This window comes from Megalops cyprinoides, chromosome 24, assembly GCF_013368585.1.
Source record: "Megalops cyprinoides isolate fMegCyp1 chromosome 24, fMegCyp1.pri, whole genome shotgun sequence".
In the NCBI taxonomy this organism is placed as follows: domain Eukaryota; kingdom Metazoa; phylum Chordata; class Actinopteri; order Elopiformes; family Megalopidae; genus Megalops; species Megalops cyprinoides.
Genome location: NC_050606.1, coordinates 6,252,802 through 6,272,632, shown reverse-complemented (window position 1 = coordinate 6,272,632; position 19,831 = coordinate 6,252,802). Strand labels below are relative to the sequence as shown.

The window sequence follows — 19,831 nt, the reverse complement described above, 5'->3', positions numbered from 1 at the left end:
TTCACATTAAATAACTGGAGATGGATCTGGATCTTATATTGATCCTTAGGTTACATTTAAATGTTTAAAGGATCATCTGCTCAATTTTACCACACAAGTTTAAGGACGCATGGCGCTGCAAATGGGATCGATCCTACACCTCATTCCTCACAAGGATGTATGACAGCTAGCCAAAAAGCTGCAGCTGCTCTTCCACTCACTAATGTGATTCTTCACGTGCTTAACAATGTGTTTTAAACTCATCTCAATATATACACCATACGCTGTACCAAAAATTTAATTACTTCCACTTTCATATAAGCTATTCTTTGCATATATTGTGGCTTTTTTTCAGTTTTCAAGTAGCACATCTGGGAATAAACAGAACCAGAAGAAAGAACATTAGTGAAAGCTCCAAATGTAATGACACATGTTTAACATACACCTTATCTAAAAATGCACACGGTGAACTATATTACACTGAAAACAAACAGCTTACCCACAAGGCCAGTCTCATTTTTATTTCCATATTAAATTCTGCTTAACCACATCTATACTTGCTCTGTCACCTCTGGCAAGGTTTGTCAGCACGGAGAAATTCAAGGAGAAATTACAGTATGAATTTCACTACAAAATTCACTCGGCGCCATTCACCAGAGAATTACACGCAACCACATGTCTGAGATGCCTTTAAAATTGCAGGTTCAGCTCCGAAGCATGGCGGAGCATGGCTGTTGGTGGAAGATGATAGAGGAAGAACGAAATATTTTCAGACAAGGAAATATATACCATTGACAAAATGCATATGTATGAACTCAGACAACGCACATCTGCACCTCGTTTGGTGTCTTTGGGGAGTCAGAGATGTGCGTGGAAGAAACCTGTCTTGATGGTACCGTCCTACTTTTTCTCCACTGACTCACAGTGCACCCCCCAGCTCACAGCTTCCTTAGGGCACTCTCACGTACCACATTCCAATTCTGATGTACTGTATTATACAGGTGTGGAAAAAGACTGAGAGACAGGTATGCTGTTCTGCCCTAAAGACACGCGACGTCATCAGTTTCATCACTGAGGTACAGCTCCAAAGCAGCAAGCAGCCCTCGCAGAATTAGAATTGCCACAGGCTGTCGGCTTGCTTGTTCTGTTGAAAAATGAAACAGCCAAAACCCTGAAAAAGGAGGACTGAGAGAGAGAGAGAGAGAGAGTGAGAAAGCGAGGAGGAGGAGAGAATGAGACAGAAGGAGAGAGAGAGAGAGAGAGAGAGAGGGAGGGAGAGAGAGAGAGAGAGAGAGAGAGAGAGAGAGAGAGAGGGAGGGAGAGAGAGAGAGAGAGAAAGAGAGAGAGAGAGAGAGAGAGAGAGAGCACGCTTTATGCACACTCTGTTTCATACCTTTAGGCCAGCGTGATGCTGCTAACCAACCCAAGGCAGTCAGCACCAAATACTGGGAAGTGTATACTAGTTCATTACTGTGTCCGTGTATCTTTTATCCATTTCACAATAACATCATAAAATAATCCACCTTACATTACCAAAGACGATGCATGCTAATGTAAAATACAGACAAAAAAGTTAAAACGTTGCTTTAAAAGTAAAGCACTGTGATTGGGAAAAGTGGAACCACGAGATTTTGTCACAAAGCCTGATTATTTCCGATTTATTTTTTGCAGGATGCCATCTGTAACTCCTCCCACCTCGATGATTGCGGACGGCGGTACTTTCTGCTTAGAACGCTTTGCTGCTGATTTTGTATGCCAGTCTGCCTCTTTAGGAGATGGTAGCAACTCGATTGCATCTGTATTCTGAGCACATGTTCCTGAGCGGAGGGCAGCTCGAATTCTGACAGAGCATGTGAAGGCACTTAGTTACAGTGACATTATCAGCAGTCAGTCAGTTTGCCTTGTTTGGTTTAGCTGTGCTAAATGAGCTTTGGAAGCATCACTCTCGGCCATCAGGGTAATGTTGCGTGCATGTTACACACACATTGACCACAGTGCTCCTTTAAGGCAATGTGGTGGCACACAGTACATGTTACTAAACATTGACTTAGCTTGTGAATGGCCCACACTGATTGTGGGATACAAGAGATATTCACGACATTTTAAAATGTAGCGAATATACGTGCAAATGGAAAGCCCCTGTCCGTCCTCATTTAGATGACGTGTCTTCATACATTGATCACATTCATATACGGGACAATTAAAGACATACATTTAACCACAATTATTATCGAGATGCTGTTGTCGGACACTCAGAGGAACTCGAACACTTGCCGAGCTAAGAAAATGCGTAATTGCACATGTTATATAGCTTCATGTGGGTGTGCATTGTCTGTTGGTTGTGTCTCTCGGTGCAAAAAGCAATTCCAGCCCAGGATCGATCAAAGCAATGGAATTCTGCGCTGACCTTGACATATATAAGCTTCGACTTGACGGAAACATGCGTTCTGTGGCTTTCAAACCCCAGGTAATTTGTTGGCTCTCAAAGACCACAAACGGCAGTGCAAAGACGTTGGAGTGACGGTCGGTAAGCTCTCACCGGGCACAGTTAGAAACGGCCATGGGGGAGGAATTCACTTTTTCCAAGGAGAACCCATGAACCCTTTCTTGTTGATTCATCTAACCCTTCCGTAGCAAGTACATGTGAACCTCTCCCCCACAGCGTGGGTGGTGGAGTGGGTGGCGAATGGGTAGAGTTTTCTGAGAGTGGGTGTACCTCAGAGTGCCCAACACAAATGAATGTCTTTCATGCCACTCACTGTGAAACTGGCTGAAACAGCTATAGGAGAACCACCAACAACTAGTTTGGGACAGAGACATTTACACAGGGGTCTGAGAAAGTACCATGGTTTCCAAGAAGGTGCTGGTTCAACACAAAAGGGAATTACACTGAATGTACTTTTCATGAAGGAAAACATGACTCCAGGAGATGTGTCCTATGAACTGAGCGGCAATCCCGGGAGGACGCTCAGGAGAATATGCAGTCCTCTGCCCTTCCAGCTTGACGGCAGTAGACCCTGTGCTCCCAGGACAATCTGCCTGAACAGCATTTCAAATGCTGAAAATCCACTGGATGCCTGTGGGATCTCTCAATACAGGGGTGTAACAGACTGAAAGCAACACATGGATTAAAGGCTGGCTATCTCACACCAGTAACAATAAAATTCTATGGGTGGGTACAAAAGATTTTTGAGGGGGGTTCAGTGACTTACCCCTTCCTTCTAGAAGCCTACTTGCCATCCCATAATGTGCCAGCAGTTTCACACTATTCACAAAATCCGTCACCTAAATGTTTATGGGAATAAAATGTAAATATTTACCAAGCAGTGGACTAACAGTTTAAAATGGTATCTTAACTGGTTGCTACATTCACTCAGTCAGCTACTGGCAAGAAGTAGGAATTCATAAAGTCTTTAATGATCTTTGAAGTTACTGCTCCATAGCTCAGTCAAAAGACACCCTTCCTGCTGGGACAATTTCTTTCCAACAGTCTCTAAATTTTTAGTTAAAAAAAGGTAAGTGGCCACCGACATCCCAAGATCAAGCGGAAAATTCAAGTTCGAGTATATTTCTGCATCAAAGTAAGCGGGGACTCTTGTGTATCGTGCTTCACTAATTTCACTTTTAGATATACGAGAGTGAGCGGTAATGAACCGTTCTCGTAAAGTACGAGTGCACAGAGCCACATGAAGGCGAAAGCCTTATTAGCAGCCATCGCTAATCCCCCTCAAACCCCCGACAGGTCGGCTGCGCATGGCACTTTTGAGGCATATCACTCGTGGTTCGGCTCTAGGGGGAATTGGTATTCCGTGAAATGTGAGAATGAGCAGGGGCTCAACCTGTAATATGCCTCTGGCTTGGTGCTACTCCCAGGCACTAATAAAGGCTCTTACTCAAGCTCAAACCTGCAGCACCATTATTCTCAGCGTCCACATTCACCCACTGCCTGACCCCTGAGATTCACACTCTTTTACGGACAGGGTTTTATACCAAAAAGGGGATCTGAGCTGCAACTGATCTGACAAACGGTAGAGAAATGTGGCTCTTGATCATCCAAGAGAAACATCTGATTTATCGTTTAGTCAGGTAAGGTGAGAGTGCTCCTTGAAGGACCCCTCAGCCTGTGAAAGGCAACCTTGTCACTTGCTTTGACATTATTAGGAGTTGCTTAACACTAAAGGGCCCTACTCCTTAGCCTCAGCATTGGTGCCATTCCAAGCAATTATGGCATTTCAATACCTCCTTCAAAAAATAAAGAGTGTAAACTAAGCCCAGGTAAATAATTTCAATACTGCACAGTTGTTCAAATCACAAACTGTTAAAGCATACTCGTGTAACACATGCAATATCCCGCTTTATTTTCTTGGCAGACTTTCTTATTGAGGGGGACTTGCATGGCTTACATTTTTACATATTGTCCATTTATACCACTGGATATTTACATAGGTACTCAGGTTACATACCTTACTCCAGTGTACAACAGCAGTGGCCCATTCAGGACTCAATCTTGCGAACATCTGGTGATATGCCACACTGCTAATCTCATAGCTGGACAGTACAGCAGGATGTTGGACAAACATATTGCTCCTGAGTTTGTCCCTGGCACATGTTCCACTCATTGAGTTATTCTGTATTCCACAAATGTGTTTGGAAAAAGGTTTCAAGGTCAGCCAGATGTCCCCACACCTGTAACACAGTCACATTCGTACTTATGGATCTCAGATTACATTACATTATTGTCATTTAGAGGACACTCTTATACAGAGAAACTTACATACAGTAGGTTACAGGTTTTTTGACATGTTAATCATTTATACAGCTGGATATTTACTGAGGCAATTGTGGGTTAAGTAATTTGCCCAAGGGTACAATGGCAGTGCCCTAGTGGGGACTCGAACCAGCAACCTTTCGGTTAAAAGCCCAGCTCCTTACCACTATGTTATTATTATGCCGCCCCACACTACCAGATGTACTTATGGCAAATATATGTAATTTGATGTCATGTTTATTGAGAGCATTACAGTTGCCCTCTGCTGACAAGAGGCAGAACTGACACAATTAACACCCAAATCAACAAACTGTCCAATGTATACAGAATACCTCTTTACATTCTCAACAGGGTTCCAGAGCTTACAGTCTCTCTCCTGCTGCTGCCATAGTTACCTGGTAGGAGGGACTGGCAGAAGTGTATCAGTTCCTTTATAAATGGGGTCATTTGGGTATATGAGCTATCTGATTATTCATATAACAGGCATTGATTGCACTGTGGTTTAAATGACTTTGTAATATTCCTTGGCTCACCATATGCATTTTTATCTTGGTGAGACATGTCACTACTCTCTCTTGACTGAGGTATAGTTAAAAAGTAAATTAGATACTTAATGTGTACATCATATGTATACTCTGAGGATATTATAACATTTGAATCCATATTGACAACTGCAATTGACATTTAACATGCTCAAACTCTATTTAGCAAAAGGGATATTGCAAAACATGGGAACTGTAGATTAAATCCCTCACTCTCGCCTTAAAAAATTCCTTGATTAATTAATAGAACATGCCATATCATGGGAATGGTGCTACAATACTTACTGTTACTGGAAGAATTATAACATGTCAGATAACATACTAAATAATTAATATTGGAATAGGTTTTGTGACATTCTTTTTTGGTAAGAGATGTGAAATAAAATGGGAAGCACACAGCTTTATTGCATCTTCGTGAGCAAGCATTTTGTTATAAGGAAATGGTCATCTTCTAGACAAGATGTCAATCTTACATTTTTCCCGGGAGAGAAAGGGGGAAAGAGTACAGGTTATTGTTATGTTGCATGGCCAACATGTATGTAGGCACGGCAAACTCATTATGCTGCAGAGAGACAAATCTGGATCTCATCGTGCTTTGTAAGAAATTTTTCTATCTCTTATTTATCTTTGGCATTCAATTTTGACTGAAGATAAGATTAGCCTTACTGAAAGAAAGCAATTAAAGGATTTCATTCCCTAAACTCAAATTGCAACCAATTTACTTCCACAATTGGTCTTTTTTTTTTTTCAAAGACCAAACATGTCATTAACGTAACAAAAGATTAGAAATCACATTCAACTCATTACAGCAGAAATACAATAAAGTATTTATCTAAAGGCTTTAGAATCACAAGCATGTCATGAAAATCTTAATATGCGTATGTCATAATGCATAATGAATGATTACTCTTTAGAAAAAAGTTTTGATTGTTCGGATGTTTCAAATGACATTCATTAAGTAAAAAAGAGAAAACAATCTAAAAACTTAGGCATTAACCTATATTCAAATATTTGTTCATACTGTTTATCACTATTCTAATAACAATTATAAAAATTTTGTGAAATAAAAGGGCAAAAATAATAATTTATTTAGATACCTACAGCTGAATATAGCCTATGCTTTTTTCTTCCAAGTGACTTCAATCTCCATGGATTGAAAATGCAATATCTTTCAGCTTGAATGTCAGAACAAAGTACCTTGAGAATGAGAATTATTTATTGATATGTATAAGCATGTATATGTATAATATAAGCTCTGATTTGTCAAATGCCTTCACATGAACATACCCGTTTAGCCAGCTAAACATTATCAATACTTCTAGCAAGCATTAGCTAGGCCACATGAAGTCAGTCTAAAATGCACAATTCTTACAGATAACAACCTAGAAAAGTTTCTTCTAAGTTACAGACAATTTTTGGAAAAGGGATTAGAGTATGAATTGCTATAACTGGGCCATTCTGTGTGAAACATGACCAGCTTTGTCATGACCCTCTCATATTTTCTCAAAAGTTGATTCATGCATTAGCAATTCAGAGACTGAAGCTGGTGGTGAAGTGCAGTGGCCATGACCCCCTGGATACCTGAATCTCTATAGCCTTCCTATAACCTTCAGTAGTCATTCTATACAGGCCCGGCACTATGGGGGTGCTTAGGGTTGCATTGCACCCTCAGATAGACCCCCAGCTGTCTCCTTATATATCCCAATGTCTACATAGTATCTGTGACTTTTTGTGCCCCCCGTGGATTGCAGTTCCACCCCTCTGTATTTTCTCCTGGCACCATCCCTGGTTCTATAACCTTTCTCTTCAGGCAATTTCTTCAGCTAAAAGTCTAAACCGGCTGCTAAGGCCTGACCTGGCCGGCTTCACTGAACCTGTGGCCTGTTAGCATCTGCTGGAAGGCGAACATGTTCAACGCTGCGCGTGTCCGAGTCCCACATGGCAGAAGACTGCAGTCAACGTGCAGGACGTGCCTGTCACATGGCCGACGAACCACAGCGTACAAGCACGACGCTGGGGGTGCGATTACCCCCTCAAACAACGGCATGTTTCTTTGAAACCCATAGGAAGTTTAAAAAGAGAGTTCCCTTAGCCGATGTTCAGATGACCGTGAGAATCACAAAGGCACGATATGTGGTTAGCCAGTAGATATTTCTGGCTGTAGGATAAGGAGGAGATCAATGAGATAGAACTTGTATGTTCCCTTTCATTGATTCTCCTCTTTCTTATACATGTCACGTTGTCTCTGGTAATCTTTGAACTTAATTTAATTTAATTCAGTTTAATTACATTTAATTTACCTTAAAGGCTGGCATTCAATTTTTTTTCCTGCTGAGGATGCTGTGAATGTAATTTCTCTTTCAACCTTCTGATCTTGGAACAGAGCAAATGCAGGGCTGTAAGACATCTGCCATCTTCAAGCAATCAGGCCAACATCTTGGATCAAACCCAAAATCTTAAATCTTTGTATGAACATTGAATGAATATTAATCACCCCTAACACTTGTGCAAGCACTACGTAATGGGTCAGATGTCATTATAATTGTCACAAGTATGCATAAACATTATAACCTGCTTATATAACAGCAGTTTGACAGGATAATACTTATCACTCAATGCACTGGAGATTCCTGCTCTGTATGTGTCTCACATTAGCAACGTGATGCTCTGAATAAATGGCGGGTCTTTTCTGTTGACAGTTACATCCACCCTGCCCCCCCCCCATATGGGGGTGCAACCACTGAAGCATCTAATGGTTCTATTTCTCCTCCCCCTGCAAGAGAGTGTGATTGTTTGGTCCCGCAGCACGGGGGGGCTTTGTGTGGAAATCCAATCACACATTGTTGAGTGTCACATTCTGTGTCAGGGCAGGGGAAGGTGCTCTTTTGATTAGAAACCTGTGTAATTTATAAATAATAAAATATTTCTATTTTATGTCCCTTGCATTTTGTTTAATTTTATTTAATCAAAAATGGCACTTTAGTGTATATATGACATTTAAAATGAAATATTGAACATATACTGGCTGAAGAAAAATTGAACAAAAATTGTGAATGATTCATTGCTTTAGTAAATGTTTGAAACCTTGCAAAAAGTCATTCTTGATGAGTGATTGGTTCTGTACATCTAACTGAACACTTTCCTAAAGGATTGCCATTTAACTACTTACTGACTTTTTTCCAAAATAAAAATGAACATTAACTACAAGACACAATAACATCAGTATACATACATGGGCCTATAATCGCTACAGATAATTAATATCACAGGTTATATCACACCAAAGAGATTCTGAGGTGGTGAAAACTGAACAGATTTCATTGAGTTGGCATAGGGAGGGGAGGGGATTCAAAGAAAAAATGTCAAGAGGCAGCACAATAAATGAGTGGAGTATGTCAAACTTCAGCTTACAGCTCATGAGTAATGCATCTTTGGTTGAGTTCCTACCTGAGGCCGGGTGCTTCTGTTCTGTGAGTGCTAACTCAGGGGCTTGGGGGGTGTTCATTAGATCTTACAGGGGAGGTCCATGAGTTTATTTTAAACAGGAAGCGGTTCTGCAGTGCAGTGTGTCACGCCTACAGAGAGAGGGTCTGCTGCAGGAGCAAAAAGCCATGATAGACACATATCTGAATTGCACCTTTAAGCATGTTTCAGGGGGCATTTGAGTTTAATAACTGTCGTACTTTGTTCTGGACTTTGAGTTCTTGAAAGTAATTTAAGTAATTGCAGTAATTTAAGCAAGATTTTTTTTTTTTTAACTTCTGGCACAATTCGTTTCATGAATTATCACTGATCTCATTCATTCCAATGACCAGGAACTCCTGATTTTGAACTGAGAATAATGTCAGACTTACCTTAAGGCATCACACAAAGTTCTGCATCAGTTAGATGCCTCAATGCCTCACACCTGACCATTGAATCAGACAGAAAAAAATACAATCATTCATAAGACTGAAACATCCATTTAATGAAGCAGAGAGGGAAAAGACAAGTAACAGCTACATGGTAAAATTAAAATTTTGTCCAAAAACCTATCGGGAACCTGGTCAATCAAGCCAGGGATGTAGGCCCATGTTGTTCAGTAACTGTGATTATTAAATTAAAACCAAATATCAAAGTGAAACTAAATTTTGGACACATTTAATAGCACAGTGACAGGATATATACAGTGCCACGATATACACTCCATAATGACAAATCAAAGCCATGTTATCTGTGTGCGGTACATACAAGATGGCATGTATATGTCTGCAGTACCATGTTTGTAAGGAGATTAGTAGATGTTTCATTCAAATTGTGAGTCTCCCAAAAATACTTTAGCCATAAGAACCTGCTGTTCAGTCCAGGAGTTAAAGACTGACAACAAAAAAAGCTAAATTTGGCCTTAAAGTTGCACGAGGGTAAACTTCCCTCATGCTATAGTAAATCTATCATCAAGTCAGAGGATTAAAAAAAAAGAGATGAATTATTCTTTATAATCTTCTACCCTGTTGCCAAGGCACAATATTGCTCAACATTCAACGTGTTCCAGTTTTCAATCCATCCTATGGCCCAGGGTGAAGAAAGCAAACGGCTGCAACTCTTTATATATATAAAAAAAATTGGTGCACTTCAAAGGCCCTCTATATAAGGGTGCTGCATGCAATTTCACATTTCAGATGAGGAACTATGGCAACCACTTCAAAAAAACATACCTATATGTTAAAGTATGAAATCCCAAATTTGAGGAGTACATCTTCAACACATGCTAAAATGTACTGCATGTCAGAGAATGAAAAACACATGGATACTTTCGTATGTGTAACAGTATGCATGTTGGCAGGCTTCTATATTCAATATATAGTATAACATACATACAGCCAAGCATGCAGCAATAATGGATGTCGTCTGTCATAGATGCTGTTAGTATATAAAATAATACATAAAAATTAATACATAAAATAAATTAAAACATAAAAATGATAATCCCCATGCTAGATTTTCTATTATGATGTAATCATATTTCCATAATTTTCATTTGCTGCATCATTGACAGGAGTGCAAGCCAGTGACATTCAAATAGAGGTGGCAGTTAGCAAATTTTAAACAGAAAAGGCCCTGAACCTGTTGCTACCTGTGATAGGCAATTATGCCGGTTTTAGCAACAATCACCCATCAGCAAATGATTCCTTTTTACTACACTCTAACTAATGTGACAGGACTACCTTTGTGCCCCAGTAGTGATATGGAATAATTGTAGCACCGGCATTGAGTCTAGCAGCTGGTAAAGTCACAGGTTGTCCCATTTTCCAGGGCACAGTGCAGCCTAATATAAGCCTAGGTACTGCACACACCCTTTACAGAACACCAGTCCATCACGGAGTCCTTACCCACAATGCACCACTACAATGCTGGGGGCCCAGTGAGGGAACAAGTTGGGGAACCTATCCACATCCTTCTGTAACAGCCCAGACACTGACCGTTTTTATCTGAATGGCTTTGTGGGGTCTCTATTGAGGCCTCTGATGGCTGTTCATTCTTCCACAGCAAATTTCAGGGATGTCAAGGCCCCATGCTGTATCTGATCTCCTCCCCCTGTGGACCAGCATGGTGTGCTCTGACCTCTCTGCGTTTCAGGATCAAGATCAAGATCAAGATCAAGATTCACTTTACAGTCCCACACTGTAGGAAATGTGGCTCGGGCTTCCACCCATGCTGCATCCATAGAGAAAACATTCCACATACATAAAGACAGGGTGAGATAGACATAGGGAACAAGAAACATATCTAAGAACATAATATTCAAAACATACAGTAAAAAAGACAGAGAAAAACATACACATTTTACTGCTGTCTGTCTTTTGTGGTCACGCCCCAGGGTCACAGAGCTTCTGGTGCCACCAAGGGTGTTCTCGGAGTTATGCCTGAAGAGGACATATATGCAGGGTAGAAACCTGTCACTGTGTAGCCAGATCGCTGATGCTCTGCTATTTTACTCAATTGTTTTGTTGCCAAGGTTTTGAATGCATTTATCTATGTGAGCAATAAATACCACTTGTAACCCTTTCACTCATTAAGCACTGCATATTGTAATTGCAACGCTACAGAGCATACCCACTGTAATACAAGTCTTAGGTACAGTATGCTCACTTACAATATGGAGATTCGCTTACCTGATACACACACACCTCCATGACATGAAATCCAGTCTGTTGATACTTGAGGTACTGTATGTGCTAATGGCATACATGAAACCACTATCAGGCACTACTTCCTTTCTTGCTAGTACAGTAAAGAGGAAGACAGGCTGGTAAGGAGAAAAAATAGACATGAAACGTAACTTATGGCACTTCCAAGCTCAGACCGGGCTTCACTCATTCAGACGTTATATGTATCAGATGTTGTGGGCCCATCAATTATCAGTCAAGGGCCCTGAGTGTTCTGAAATTCCATCTGAAGCCTATGACCAAATTCCCATTTCAATTTCAATTTAAACATTAAAATACCATCTGCACACTATTGCTCACCCAGATAACACATATGTGTAGGAGATTATCTAAGCCAATCATGACACTGGAAATGACATGTTCAGCAAGTGCCAGTGAGGAGATGTGGATTTCCTCGCCCACTGTAACATCCTGCAATACTCCTATTGCAATTCATGTTGAGGCAGGAGGGCTATTACAGGCCACCGTCAGAAGATGTAATTCCATGGAAGATTACGGAACTTGTCATCTCTGGAGATCACAGTCCGTGAAATCTCTCTTTTTTGCGCATTAGGCCGAAGGATCAAGAATCCAGCACAGCTAAAGCGGTCTTAAACGCCACCTATTTCTAGCAAACAATTTTCTCCATCATTCAATTGCCCAGGTTCTTTATTGATTGGAATGGCGTTTAGGTTGTCAGTCAAATTCCTGACGCAATAGCTCCATTTGGAATGATTTCAAGTTTTATATTTGGATGTCGTCCCTTCAGTGGTGATGTATGAGCAGTCCCCAAACACCCCTTGGTGGTCTGTGAATTGGGCTTTTACCTAAGTCAGTCACTTACCTGACTCAACCAATCATGGTCTTTTATAAACGACTTTGGAGAGAGACATTTACTTTTTATTTTCTGATTTATCAATCTGGTATTTGTTAATTCAGTTTAACTAGTTAATTCGATAGTTATTTGGTTATACTTCATTAACCAACGCACTGACGTTCTTTTAATAACAAAGTATTGCCTCTTGGCGGAGTACAAGATTTTTAAATTGTATTCATTTTAGAATCAGCTTTTCAATGTCAGGGAAACATCTCACACTTCGACCATACCATGCTTGCTTTGCGTGCGTTTTGGGACATTTGGTTCTGTATGGTTATTCTCAACTATATCTATGATGATATTGCGGTATTAGATTGAATGACCAAAAACCGTATATCATCTGAGAAGACCAAACGTTTAAAAATCATAAAATATTATCCCTGCAATCAACACAAGTCGAATACACGGTAGCAAGAACGAGCCACCAGGCCAACGTGAGAGTTTTAACATGCATGCACGTACCGCAGCAACTCTGCAACTCCACGGTCTCCAAACCAGTGCGATAACGCAGAATATCTGTGAATGAGCAGTCACCAAATTAGATATTTTGAATTCCTTTCAAAAAGGATTTCACAGCTATATTAACCATTTTACTAGGGAAAGCTGCATGGCATTACAATTATACTCCTCGGTGCTGCTATAACAGCACACACGTTGCGGGTGAGAATCAATATCAATATTCTTTTTCGAAATGCAGTATTAACCGCTGGCATATACTATGCATTATTTTGAAGTCTCGCAGAGAATTGTTTTACCTAACAAAAGTGTGAGCTATTTCTGGCCGTAAAACCTGTGCATATCAAGGGATGCATTCGGATCTTTTACAGTGCATTTTTATGCAAATAGCTTTGCATGTAGTTTTGAACCGACAGTAGGTGTTTAATTTGGAAGTCTTTCCAGAAACGTGAACTGAATCTGATAAGGACATATCGCTCTGGTGTAGAATATTTTGTGTTTTCCATACTTCCTGCTTTACAATAGAGAAAGTGAAAGAAAATATTTGTGGGCTGGCCGTTCTGGGAAGTTTGCTTACAATAATTGACAACGTTTTAAATGCCCTGTATTAAAGAACATTTAGCCACATGCGAACGGACTGTACGAGACGTTTCTCTAAAGAAGTGAGTCTTCCGTGGTAGGCTACTCTTGGTAAGTGTACAGAAAAGCACTCGCTTAAATGACAGGCCTGCTGTTGAGTACTGAAAACTATTTTATCGTTACACTTGAAGGGTAAATGCATCCGTTCGTGGTGAGAGGTTTTGTTTCAACATTTAGCACTAGCAATTTACGTCCTTTTTTGTGCGGGTATAACTGTCTATTGTCAGAATGTTTGAGAGTGAGAGAGCGATAACAAAGAGAAGTATTTAATTAATTCATATTTGGACATAGAAAGTAAATGTTTATACTTAATGACAAAGATTCGTTAAAAGCCATGTCATGGTTTGCTGTAATTCTGTACATTACCTCACTCCCTGGTACCATTAACTTCTTAAGGTTAAAAGCAATATATTCACAAAGTATGTGGGCATTTTATTTACAGATCACAGTAATATACAGATTAATCAAGGAATAGCACACGATGACGCTAAACAGTGACTTTTGTCCTGAGTCTAGGAGACCTCTGAATGTCATGGCCTCTGTAGGACTGGTGGGGAACACGGCAAATGAAGATGGGGCTGTGGATGATTCCACAGGGGAATTTGACTGCCCCATTTGCCAAGATGTCCTGAAGACCCCTATAAGGACAAGGAGCTGCCGACATGTGTAAACTCATGTTAAAGATTCAAGCCTCACTATCAGCTGTCACAGCCTGTTTAGCCATGCAACATTTCTGCTATCAATATATCTGAAGTTGTTTCTGCAATCATACATTTTTTTGCGCTTTTTTTTATTAGTTCTTTTAAGCTGTATTAAATATATTTCATAATTAAGAAAAGGAAGGCGGAGGGTGGGAGGGAGAGGGAGAATGAGTTTAAGATTTATAAAGCCGTACATCCAAACAAGCTCACACAATTAAGAAAAAAAACACCCCAAGTGTAAATTTTCGACAGCCCATGAATCACATGTGTGTGACACAGAAAGACGTGCTGGAAGGAGGGATGTGAAAGGTATTCTCTCCCACAGGTTCTGCAGGAGCTGTTTCAAGACGGCAGTGAGGACCCAGGGCCCGCACTGCCCCATGTGCCGAGGGCCCGTATCGGAGCGGGAGAAGACAGCACAGGACATTGTGCAGAAGATGAGAGAGACCAGGGGCCCGTGCAGGGCCTGTGGAACTTTGGTAAATGCTGCATGCTGCTGGGTGATCACGTGGCGATGTGGTAATTGTTGCATAGGCAATGGAGCTGGGGTCGCTTCCATTTCAATTCAGGGAATGAATTGAAATTCACTCAATGAATTGAATTTGAATTAATTTCCTGAATGGGCTGAATTGAAATGGAGTTGAACTCAAGTCTTGTTTCGTGTATTGCTGGGTAGTCGCGTGTTGTCGTCAGTGCTGGATACTGTTTGGCATTGTGGGAAATATTGTTTCGTGATGGGCAGTTTTGTGGATGTGTTCAATACTGTATGATTTTGGGCAATTGTATTTTGGTTTTATTGCATATTGTGCTGCACTGGACAATTCTGAGAAGTGGTGAATACAGTGTACAGTTGGGAGATTATGTGCAGTTGTGGTAGATGTTACATTGTTTTCAGTTGGACAGATGAGTCGACTTTTGGTGCACTGGTGTGTGATTATGTGCCATTAGGGTAAACACATCATGATGACTGCACACAGCTGTTATTTTTACGGACTGGCCTTGGCAGCCTTTTGGTTTCAGTTTCTCGGTCAGATCAGACCTTCAGTGAAAATGAGCCATACTGCAGCTCTTTGGGGATTTCCTCTGCAAATATTCAGGTGTTTACAATAAGGTGCTGTGGAGCATGTAAGAGCTATGAACTGCCATGAATGAGGACGTGAGTGAAGCAGTTATTAATATGAAATATATTTACCCAACCAAGAATATTTACTCCGTCCCTAACAAACCTGTTAATATACAGGTTTGTTAGATAATATGTGTAAATACAGTAATATGTAATACAGGTAATATATGTAAATTCTTCCAGATAAGAGTGAAATTGTGAAATATATAGATAAAAATGATGTCTAGATCCTTGAAAGACAAGTATGGAGGGTTCTGAAATTATATTCAAATCAAAGATTTGAATGTGAATATGTATTATGTATTGTGTCGTACCAAATACATATTCACACCTAGTGTTGTTTTTCAGAGAACAGACCATGGTGTCCTTTAACGTGTCAGGAAGTCTAGGCAGGGGAATTCCTGAAGACACATCTGAATTCCCCTCTTCAGTAGAGTGAGAAAGGTGCCCTTGTGGCAGGTCACCATCATAACAAAACAATCGAGAAACCTAGATAAAGGGCCTAAGTAAAGACAAGTGCAGTTCACCTCTTTATGAAACGGAAAATGAGAATAACAATACAGTCATACACCGCTTAACGTCCATTCGGACAGCGTCCGCTCGCATACACATCCGTAGTCCCATAAGGTTATAATAAAGTTTAAAAATCCCGATCGCAGAACGGGACGTAGCGGACGTACCCGGACGTAGTGAAGGCAACGCTTCCCGCACGCAACACGTGTATCTCATGTCTCATGGAAATAAAGCGATTGCGCTGCCAGGCGTATAATGGTACAGTGTATTATGTGTATTATGTTTCGTATTGTACAGTATTAACCAACTTAACCCATATATTACAGTGTACTTTATATCAGTTGAAATACAGTACGGCACTGTATGTTTACAGTATCTTGGCTACAGTAGCCTACTCCATATAGGTTTGCTAAGTATATAGTATGGTGTTTGCACAACGTCCAAATCACATAAGGTCCTATTTCACAGAACGTATCGTGGACGTTAAGCGACGCATGGCTGTAATAGTAAAAAATGTAAAAAATAAAAACAGGAGAATTTTTCATTTCAGCAATGCATGTGAATGTCTTGTCTTTGTTCAGAGTTTGCTCAGTAGGATGAGGAGTCACTACAAACACTGCAGGGAATACATGGAGGAGTACGGCCCACCCTCCGATGCCCAGAGCATGCTGGGAAACCAGCAGGATAGGGCCAATGACAGCGCACAGACCCCGCCCTCCGCCAGGTAAGAACCCCTGTACTCGCTGCATCCAACATGTGTCAAATGTCTGAATTCATTCAAGCGCAAACTATAGCCTACAGGTTCTTCTGCCCCACAGGACTGGAAAGGATTCTTTTTGAACTAGTTTTTTGGTATCACAGCTTTGAACTGATGTGGTGTTAACTCACGATGCAATGTGTGTGCAGTTTTAAAAGCCTAAAAGGGTGAGTCCCTTAATAGGAGGGTAGTGGATCTGTGCCCTGTTTTGTTTTTTATTGCATTTCTTATATTTATCAAATGGATGGATTCCTACAAGGATATATGAACAAAAAAAAGCCTTTACTTGCTATTTCAGAGGGATGTGCATAGGGCTGTCTCATTCTGTTAGTGCAAATTGATTGTATATACTGAAAAACATTCTTGCAATTGTACAGAAAATGTGTTATTCAACTATTTATAAAGAAATATCAATAGTTGAAGGGCACTGTCTGACAGAGGTGTAAAAACAGCTTTTGAGAGAAAGTTAATTGTCTGCAGTTACACATTGTCATACACTGCAGAACATCTAACAATAAGTATAAGCTTAAATGAATGAAGACATGTCAGATGGAACCTGAACCTGGATTCAGTTCTGTGCTCTTATGAGAGTTCCTTGGCATGGGCATTGTTGTAGTCGGATTGTGTAAAATTATGTTTTGTAACGTTGAAAACTTGCACTGTATCACAGACAGCGCACGTTAAGAATAATAGACAAAGTGTGCTACATGCCGGCGTTGAATGGTTCATCTTAACAGACCTGAAATACTTTCACTCAGTGAGTGGCTTGTGTTCCTTTTTAGGATTTACCCTGTCCATGTACAGCATCCATCATCTGTGATTGGCAGGTATGTATAGTTTCTGTTTTGCCATACTGGTATTGGGATTCATTTTGGGCCTGCTGCTCTTGGCAAAAGAAGAATTAAAAAAAAAAAAAAACTCTCTCTGAAATATTTTTGCATTTTTATTTGAATATTAAAAAATTCACAGCGGGGTCTGTATTATAGTCATAATTAGAGTGGTGATTGTTGTTGGAATGATGTGTTTCAGCTCGACAGCTGTGTATTCTTGCCCATACTGCCAGCAGCAGGGTTTTTCTGACATGGCCTTGGCTCAGCACTGCATAGGAAGCCACGCTGGTGACCCCTCTCGTGTGGTAAGGCCAAATGTTATCATAAATTGTGTGTATGTGACCTCTAATGCATGGCTAATGGACACACACTTCAAAAGGCCATATCACTTGGTGGGGATAACTCGCACACTGAAAACTTTTACATTCAGGCAGTATTGTGAATGTCACCAGCAGTGTGATATAGTGATTAGGAGCAGGGCTTGTAACTCAGTGGTTGCCGGTTATTGAACTCTTGGGCAAGGTCCTTAACCCATCTGGTTCAGTAAATATTCAGCCGTGTAAACGGATAATGTAAAAACTGTAAGCTGCTGTGGACAAGAGTGTCTGCTAAGCAAATACAATGTAACATAATCGCTATCGATGAGCATTTAGAATATGTACTTCAAATAAGCTGCTTCGATCCATGCATTTGTTTGAAATATTATTTATGACGGATTGACAAAAGCAACAATATGGACAAATACAAATAATGCATTTCAGTTTAAGTAAATATTAAACAGAGAATAACATGAGCTTGAAATATAAGTACTGTTAGTCTGACAAGTATTACCATTCCCAGGTACCTAATGAAATGATCCTACTATCTTTGGAGATTTTATTAATGATCAATTACCTGCTTGCTAGTGATTTGAATATCTGCATACAGTTTACATTTTCTGTGCTGTCCATACAAAACTCTCAGTTAATAAAACTGAGGACTAAGTATTCTGCACATGTTTACATGACTAGTATTCTTGATTTGCATATTAAAGGAATATTCCACTGCTCTTTTTGAAACATTCTCATTTAGATTCTCTTGCTGCTGTTTTCAGAATGTTTTATGTTTTATATTTTCTGACACCAGATTATCGGGGTGCATATTCTAGCTGCAGTGCCTCATAAACCGGCTCAACACTCACTTATTTGCATTGTTTTGCTCTGGAAGGTGTGTCCTATCTGTGTCGCCACGTCTTGGGGTGACCCCAACTACTGCAGCAGAAACTTCATTGGGCACTTAACGGCCCGACACAGATTTAGCTATGACATTTACATGGTGAGTTTATTCCTTTATTTATTTATTTTTACTATTAATTCACAGGCACTGGATTATTATTACTTTTTTTTTTGCGCTGAATGCTGCGTCACATTTGTGTAAATCGAAGCTTCTACATCCATCCTCACACAACTCCTTCAAAAAGTATGTGCTGGATGGCCTTGCTGTATTATTTAGAACCGAAATTATTATTCTTTTCTTTGTCCAAAACATTTTTTTTTCTTCTTCATCTTAAGAATGTACGTGAGGACGAGGACACCCAGCTGCACCTGGCAATCCAACAGTCGATTCTGCAGGCATGTGAAAGGAGAATAACTCGTTGAGACCTTCAGCTTCGTTCAAAAGAGTTCATACCGCAATCACGCTTAGCTTTAAATTAGAGAGGTGTGTGGAAAAAAAATATATAACCATATGAATGTCAGTTTATTTCTCCTTAATGTTTTGCCACGCTTTTTGCTGTCTGGAAATTGTTAGGATATTTAGTTAACACTTCTGAAAGGGGCTGTACTTTATCGATATCTGTTGTATCTAACAGTGGTCTTTTCAAGTCATGTGCAATGTAAATCCCAGATCACTGCTGGGTGTAAAAAAAAGCACTTTACTTATTTTTATTGCTCCTAGAGATGGTGCAAAATTTGTTCTTTTCATTTCGTCGTGATTTTTGCTAACACTGTTTTGTTTGTAATTGCAATATAGCCAACAACTATCCTTCAGCTTCTGTGTGGTGCTTTCATTAAATCTTTGTTCTTTAAAACAATGATTTCCAGTTTCCAAAGTCTGTGTGCAATTATAATTCTCTATACATTATTCCATACGCTGAGTAACACTCTTATTATTTATTTATTTACTTATTTGGCTGAAACTCATAGAGTTAAGCGCTACAGGAACAAGGGCATGTGAATATGACGGTAAATACTAGCGCTCCCAAGTAGCTCAGTTATAGCTCAGCACAACCTGAGCTTGATGGCCTGGGTTCTGTCCCAGCCATACCATGTGACCTGAAAAAGTGGGCCAAAGTATGTAAACAGCCAAATGTGACCCAAACGTACATGTACAGCCTAAACTGATTCTAATGCTAATGCTAAACGCTAAAAGGATATTTTGCACAGTGCTTAACAGAGGACCGTAAGAGATGCAGAAATGAGCA

General features: G+C 40.1%; 1 protein-coding gene across 1 annotated transcript; it reads left to right on the top strand.

Moving 5' to 3' along the window:
• The first annotated feature begins 13,389 nt into the window (after positions 1-13,389).
• On the top strand, positions 13,390-19,124 carry LOC118770839 (E3 ubiquitin-protein ligase RNF138-like). Its single transcript, XM_036518568.1, has 8 exons — positions 13,390-13,497; positions 13,963-14,112; positions 14,473-14,626; positions 16,365-16,507; positions 17,323-17,367; positions 17,570-17,675; positions 18,577-18,684; positions 18,921-19,124. Exons 2-8 carry the CDS (start codon positions 13,979-13,981, stop codon positions 19,005-19,007), a joined length of 777 nt encoding a protein of 258 aa, XP_036374461.1. The 5' UTR covers positions 13,390-13,497; positions 13,963-13,978; the 3' UTR covers positions 19,008-19,124.
• The last annotated feature ends 707 nt before the right edge of the window (positions 19,125-19,831 follow it).